This window comes from Condylostylus longicornis, unplaced genomic scaffold, assembly GCF_029603195.1.
Source record: "Condylostylus longicornis isolate FDR11 unplaced genomic scaffold, ASM2960319v2 ptg000462l, whole genome shotgun sequence".
Lineage (NCBI taxonomy): Eukaryota > Metazoa > Arthropoda > Insecta > Diptera > Dolichopodidae > Condylostylus > Condylostylus longicornis.
In genome coordinates, this window is record NW_026578420.1 from 8,626 (window position 1) to 15,628 (window position 7,003).

At 46.2% G+C, this 7,003-nt stretch overlaps 2 protein-coding genes across 2 annotated transcripts; both read left to right on the plus strand.

Annotated features, from left to right (window-relative positions):
- The first annotated feature begins 280 nt into the window (after positions 1 to 280).
- Positions 281 to 1,796, plus strand: LOC129617215 (uncharacterized). Its single transcript, XM_055532578.1, has 2 exons — positions 281 to 744; positions 1,559 to 1,796. Exons 1-2 carry the CDS (start codon positions 281 to 283, stop codon positions 1,794 to 1,796), a joined length of 702 nt encoding a protein of 233 aa, XP_055388553.1.
- A 213-nt stretch (positions 1,797 to 2,009) lies between these two features.
- Positions 2,010 to 2,793, plus strand: LOC129617216 (zinc finger matrin-type protein 2-like). Its single transcript, XM_055532579.1, has 2 exons — positions 2,010 to 2,463; positions 2,696 to 2,793. Exons 1-2 carry the CDS (start codon positions 2,010 to 2,012, stop codon positions 2,791 to 2,793), a joined length of 552 nt encoding a protein of 183 aa, XP_055388554.1.
- Positions 2,794 to 7,003: the final 4,210 nt, after the last annotated feature.

A 7,003-nucleotide genomic window follows, 5' to 3' on the forward strand; every position in this document is an offset into this window, starting at 1 on the left:
GGCCTAATCAAGGAAATGGCTCTTTGGAACAATAAATTGACATTTTCGCGCCTGCTAAAGGTGTCTAGTCGCGTAGGTCGACTCCGCTGTGCGACTTGTATGTTAGCCTGCTTAACTGTGTTTTGTCGTCGTTTGATCTGTTTCCTCACCCAAGTTTTCTGTTCCATGGGTCGTCCCAAAATCTGTCTGTCTGTTTTCTTTTCCTGTTAACAAACCCTCGTGAACCTCACACAATGAACAGTGAGCGAAGCCTGCCTTTAACGGACCACTTCGACAGAAAATGACCCAAAAAGAATACAGCAGCGTACCTTTTCGGTACCAAACATATTTAGGTATGGGATCCCAGAAAAGCTTGGACTTTGTTTCCGAAGATCTCTATGTCAAACGAAATGCTAAAACTCCAGAGCGCTATTTTACTATGGATGAAGTACAACAGCACAATTCGAAGACTGATTGCTGGGTGGTCGTTGATGGAAAGGTCTACGATGTGACAGCATGGGTGCCGCGCCACCCTGGAGGCGAGCTGTTGATATTGGACGTTGCTGGAGTGGATATCACTGACCCTTTTCTGGTTAATCATTTACCTTTTGTTCGGGAGAAGCTGCTGCCGAAATTTCAAATTGGTTATGTTTCTGATTATAAAGTTTGTGAAAAATCGAAGAGTTTTCGTGAATTTGCCAAGATGGTTGAACAGAACAGCTGGTATCAAACCGATTATGTTTTCTATGCCAAGCTGTTCGCATGGTATTTGTTTCTTTTTTTCTCGGCTCTCCATTGTATCCTGCATGGGCAGTGCTTCTTTGTTCGTGTAATCATGGGATCTTTGTTGATGGCGCTTTTTTGGCAGCAACTTGCCTTCTTCGGTAAGCAATCATCCAGATTGTCTCACAAACTCGCCTCTATTTTCTTCGTAGGACATGACACTGGGCATATGGCTGTGACCCACAATCGTGTCACTGATAACCTCGTGGGTGTTCTTGGGGGTAACTTTTTCATGGGGATTGCCATAGGTGAGAGGTACTCAAAGATGAGAAGTGTGGAACCTGGGCTTCTTTTGCAGGATGGTGGAGAGCCACCCATAATGTACATCATCTTGTCACCAATTTTCTGGAGTACGATCCCGATATTCAGGTAGGACTGTTTTTACGGATGTTCGTTGTGTTACGTTTCTATTTCAGCATCTTCCTGTTATCGCTATCTCCAAGAATTTCTTCGACGGTATTTGGTCATTCTACCATGATCGTCGCATGGAGATGGATGGTGTTGCTCAATTCTTTATCAAACGCCAGCACATTTTATTCTACCCAATTATGTTCGTCGCAAGGTTCAATCTTTATTTGCAATCAATCTTGCTGCTCCTCCAACCAAAGGAAGCTGTTAGAAGAGGAGTAGCATATCCCAGGCTGGAGCTTTTGATGCTCATAGGATTCCATTGTTGGTTGTCCCAACTGCTCCGCACGTTCCCAACTTGGACTGAAACCGTCATTTTCGTTTTATTGTCTCACGCCGTAGCTGGAGTTCTTCATGTTCAAATATGTATTTCTCACTTTCCCATGAGGGTGATGGATAGCAAGGAGGAAAAGCCACTGGAGAAGACTGATTTTTTGACCCAACAAATCGATACATGTCTCGATATCGATTGTTTCCCCATGAACGACTGGTTCTTCGGTGGCCTGCAGTTTCAAACTGCCCATCATGTACGTCATGAATGTCTTGCTAAATTGGCACGGTTATTCGTTGCAGCTCCTTCCTTTGCTCCCGCGCCACAACCTTCGAAGTATTACGCCATTTGTTGAAGATTTATGCGCCCAACATGGGTTGCAATACAACAAGCTGTCATTTCAACAAGCCAATGCAAAGGTCATTGAGACTCTGAGAAATACGGCCGATGAATTGCACCCATGGCTTCACGCACTTTTTAATGCGGAAGGGTAGAACAGTGATTTTTCTTTGTCTTATGTTTGAAGAGAGCCAACAGAATAGGACCAGAGACTAATCTAGTGAGCCTTATGGCTGAGAGCATTGAGGTTCCTAAGACGGATGCGTTAGGCAGAAAGGTGTGGGACAAGGCGTTCTACGCTAAGAGAGCAGCGGTTCGTCAGTTTGAGGACGGCCAAGATTTCGATCATGACGACTTTTTATTAGACCCCAGCCAAAGCAGAAAAAAGGCAAGGAAAGAGGCACCTCCACCAGCTGAACGGCGTCCGTTGGAACAACGAAAGGACGCTGTTTCTTTGGATACAGAACTAGGGAAATCAAAAATTGTTACAACTCATACCCCCAAACAACAACAAGGAGGTTATTGGTGCACAGTGTGCGAATGTCTTATTAAGGATAGCCAAGCGTATTTGGATCATATCAATGGGAAGCGGCATAATCGTTCATTGGGAATGACAATGAGGGTCGAGAGGGTTGGAGTGGATCGTGTCAAGCAACGACTGAATCAGATCAAGCAGGTACAGCGTGAGCGATTTCGTGATGCATTTCTTAATTTTTAGATGAAGGAAAAAGAGGAGCAGGAAGAGGATTACGTAGGAATTGAGACGCGGTTGGCTGAAGCCGAGAAGAAGAAAAAAGAGAAAAAGGAGAAGAAAAGGAGCAAGAAGAAGAAGAAAGAAGTGATGAAAGGGGAAAAAAAAAAATCAAATGGTAGGAAAGATTCTGAGTTGGCTGTGTTGATTGACGATTTCTTCAGATGGAGAAGAGGATCAAGAAGCTAACGATAGTCCAGCAGCAATTGCTGCAAGACTTCGTAGAATGTTCGAAGAACAAGCGAAAGCTTCTGCAAACTAAATTTATGTGAACAGTGCTTGCTTTGTTAGGCGACAACCTAGAGTTTTTGAAAAAAGAAAAACCGAATTCCCGAAAATGAATTTTTCACCGCGAAAGTTAGTCCAGATCGTTCGGCAAGGGTTCGTCCAAAGCATGCTCTTCGGCAGAAGAGGAGCTCATCCATTGATGAGCCACTTCCCCGAGACTTTGCTCCAATGGTGAAGAAATCCTACCATCATTTGGAGAGTCCACCTTTTCTGTCGTTGAGATATCATGAGACGGAGATGGTGTCTGATGGAACCCAAATTCATCCGATGCGTTCAATTCTATTGGACAGTCGCCACTAGAGCTTCCACCAGACGATGTTAACAAGAGCATTGCCGCTTCCCTCAATGTGTCGTCGTCTTGGATGTCACGAGGCGCAACCTGCGAAAAGAGGGGACGCCAGAGTAGGCCCAGCATCATGGAGATGCCGCGATGACAACTGATTGAGATGATCGTGTGGCTGATTTTCACTCGTTGCTGTAGAGGCAGTTGGATACGACGCGTACGGGGAGTAAACCTTCATCCATGATTCAATGAAGGGAAATGACGATGATGAGGAGCTGAAGGGCGAAGATGCCATGAGCGGATTTGGCGTCGCTGCCGACATTCCATCTAGAGCTTCGCCTGTTGAATTGGCTGACGCCGTGCGGGATCTTTTCGCATCAGGGGATTCGTCACTCTCATCTGCTCGTCGCTTAGCACGAGGTGTTGACGGCAAAGCAGCTGAATCGTTTTCAGCGTTCTGTTCTGGCGGACCATCGCTGAGAAAATCGGAGTTCGCTTGAGGGAAGAGGGCTCTCATGTCGCCATCATACCCAACGTCACCAGACAGTCGGGTTACAGTGTCTTGCCCTGCGTCTCTCTGATCAAGCGGTTGCATCGCTGCATGGTGGTGAGGAGCATAACGTGAAGGGGAGATGGCGAGCTCCCCACAACCACAAAGACAGAAGGAGGTACCAGGAGGAAGAGCTGTGAGGCCCATTGCTACCTCCGATGACGATGAAGCTGTCGGATTCTGACGAAAACTCTGATTCGTGCCGTAAAGAGACGATGGTGCGGTTTGTAAATATCGACCATTGAACGACGTTGAAGAAGAGGGAGGAAGAAAAAGAGGATCAAAGGTCTGAGCATTGTAATAGACCGTTGTTGGGGGTGATCCAGTAGCAGCTGATAAGGGGCTGGCAGAGGAACTGGCTAGGCCAGGCCCATCTAAGACGTAACAGTGACATCGTTACACTCGCTTCTCGCTTACCGAATTCCTCAGAGTTGATCGTCATCCCAAGACCGTAGTCCTTCGATTGGGGCGGTAGGATCATCCCGTGCGCTGGCTGATGAGACTGATAGTGCATCAGATAATCAGCGGATCTGAGCCATTGTGTTGCATCGAATGGGGCTCCACCGGAATACCCTGCAGAGGTCCCAGCAGCACTATAGAGGTCCAGCGAGTTGTCGCGAACATTTCGAGCCTTTGCCGTTGCTTTTCTTGTGGGTCGCTTCTGTCGCTCTCGAGACTGAAACAGCCGGTCGGATGGCTTTGGCAACAACTTCATAATACTTACATAAGGAGCATCCAAAAATGACTCGTTTGCCTTAGCCACTCCGATTTTGGAGGCTGTTGGTGGAACGGTGCGCCTTTTTTGCACGCCCCCCCGTAACTCAATCTCGCGGGCGATGTGGACCTTGAACTTGAAAGCTTCGTGGCGAGCCTCCTACAACAACCATTTCGTTGAGAACACAACGAACAAATAATTAGCCTACCGATTCTGTTGCATAATACTTGGGATTGAAATACTTGGTGTGGCGCTGGCCGCCTTCATCCGTCCACTGGGCTGCCCAGATGCCCCGACAATTCTTGTAAACCCCTTTTACATTTTTGAAGTTGGTAGCTTCATGTGCCGCCATTTCACTTGGAGAAATGACAGCAGTATAGAGAGCGGAAGGAGGCACAACCCCCGGAGGTCCCCTCATAACCCCTGAATCCAAGAGAGTGATTGGGGAGGCTACTGCCATTGGGTAAATCACCTAGATTAGCCGCCGTCAAGCCAGGCGCCGCAAGCAACGATTGGAAGCTCCCGAGTTCGTGAATCGAAGCCCCATTTTCTCGAGGACGGATCGCATTCGGATGACTGATCTGGGGATGTAGAAGGGCAGAAGAAGGGAGCCCGCCTGGAAAAGAACGGCTGCACTTGAAACGCGAGAAGCTCCTTACTAGCTGAATTATGGTCCCCGAATCCCCTCCAGCTTAGCTGCGAGGAGAAAGAATCAGTGCGCTACATGGACTACTTCATCTGCAAGCTTACAAGGCTGGCTTGAACTGATGGAAGCCATGGGAAGGTGAGAAAGGTCAAGTTGAAAAATGGAAGCTATTCGAAATGCTCCAACGCTACTGGAAGACTGAAAAAAGTGAACCTGCCACTCCAACCATAGCACACTGAAAAACTTCGAAGAGTTGCAGGGAAAAGAAGGATACGAAGATAACGCCAATAAGAGACAACTGCAGAGAGTAGAATGACGACACTTAAAATAATGAACAATAATTGGCGTCTTTTCAAAGAAGAGGAACAATGAAGTTATTAAAACAATTATTGTCGGGAAGAGAATTGGTTGGAAAGTCCCTTCTTATTTATTTATCTGGACTGACAAGGTCTGTGGATTCCAGAGTTTCCTAAAACAAATGTTCGGTACAATTTTGCCATTCAGCAGTGATTCCAGAGGAGCGTGTTAGCCACTCGATGAATTATTAACAGAATTCAATAATTTCAGTGATCCGCGTGCTTTTTTTCTCATAACAGGAAAACATGCGGTAACGTGCGCCACAGACCCTCCCTCAGAAAGACTGAATTTTCAGCTCAGCTTCAACATTGGCGGACTACAATCTTCCCAGACAATTTCAAATGGGAAAGAAGTCTAAGAGAGTCACAGCTGCAACCGACCAGCAACAACCCACCATTCTGGATACGAGCGGATTACCACCCAATCATCCGCACAAGAAGGAAGCCAAATCACTCTCCGCAAATGTCCAGAAAGTAAGTCCTCGGTTTTTCCTTTGAATGTTTTTTTTTCTTGCAGTTACGCTTCATGAAAATAGCCGAACATGACCGCGAACAAACAGAATTGATTCTGGAGCAGAGAGAACATGATGCCAACGTCCAGTGGTGTATTGTTGGACATGAAGATGAAGCTGCATTCAGAGCAAAATCGGAACAGTACGTTACACTTCTAACTCGTACTTTTTTCCATTTCAGTGATAGATCAACCAGCGTGAGCATAATTCTCGTTCAAGCCAGGCGATCGTATGGAGGAATGAACAAAGCTGTAGAAGTGAGAGCTTAGCCATCCAGGATCAGTGTCAGTTTGTCTTCGATGCAGGATTCTATGAAGCGAATCTCCAAGAGGATTGAGAAATGGAGGTCAGACGAAGAGGAATCAGACCAGGTTGAGCGTTTAAGATCAAACAAGCGTGACTCTAGTGTGAATTAGTGTGAATTTAGTGTGAATTGATTGTGAATTGATTGTGAATTGACTCTCCCAATTTTTCTAAAACAACTTTTCGTACAGCGCAGACCAGCATATCGTGTTCACATGCAAATCAATTCCTGTTGAGGCTTTCTGCAAGGACGTTCACAAAGAAAGTCCATCAAAAGGCCTGTACCTTTAATTTGTTAGACTTCGTTTTTGATTTGTAGCCCAGTTTTTTGGTTATTTGTTGTTCTCCAACTCAAGTTTTTGCGTCTTAATCGCTTGTGCGTTCCAAAATCAGTCATATATTCTGCGACATTTTTTTGGTCTCCTGCATCTTTATCGCATCATTCTTATTCACCAAAATGGGTTTTCTCGAGGTCGGAACGCCGTTGAGTTGGGAGGAATCTGAATCTGTTCGTTCCTATGTTAAGCGCCATGGTCTGTTGCAATTTCTAAATGTATGGAACAAAAACAAAAATCGCTTTGATGGGCAGCTCCGGTGGGGCGAAGAGGTTGGTGCGTCCAGGGTTCTAAGTTCGCGAATTTTCCAATTTTTTCGTTCCCTCAGAGTACAGTCTCGTCGATATCGACAGCCTTCAAGGCCACTCGCGCGTGTACGCAGACGCTGCCGAGATTATTTCCGAGTTAGAAGTTCGCGAACACATCTGTCAACGTCCCTCCCACACAGTTGTCATCTGAGTGGCACCCGGAGTTTGCCAATCAC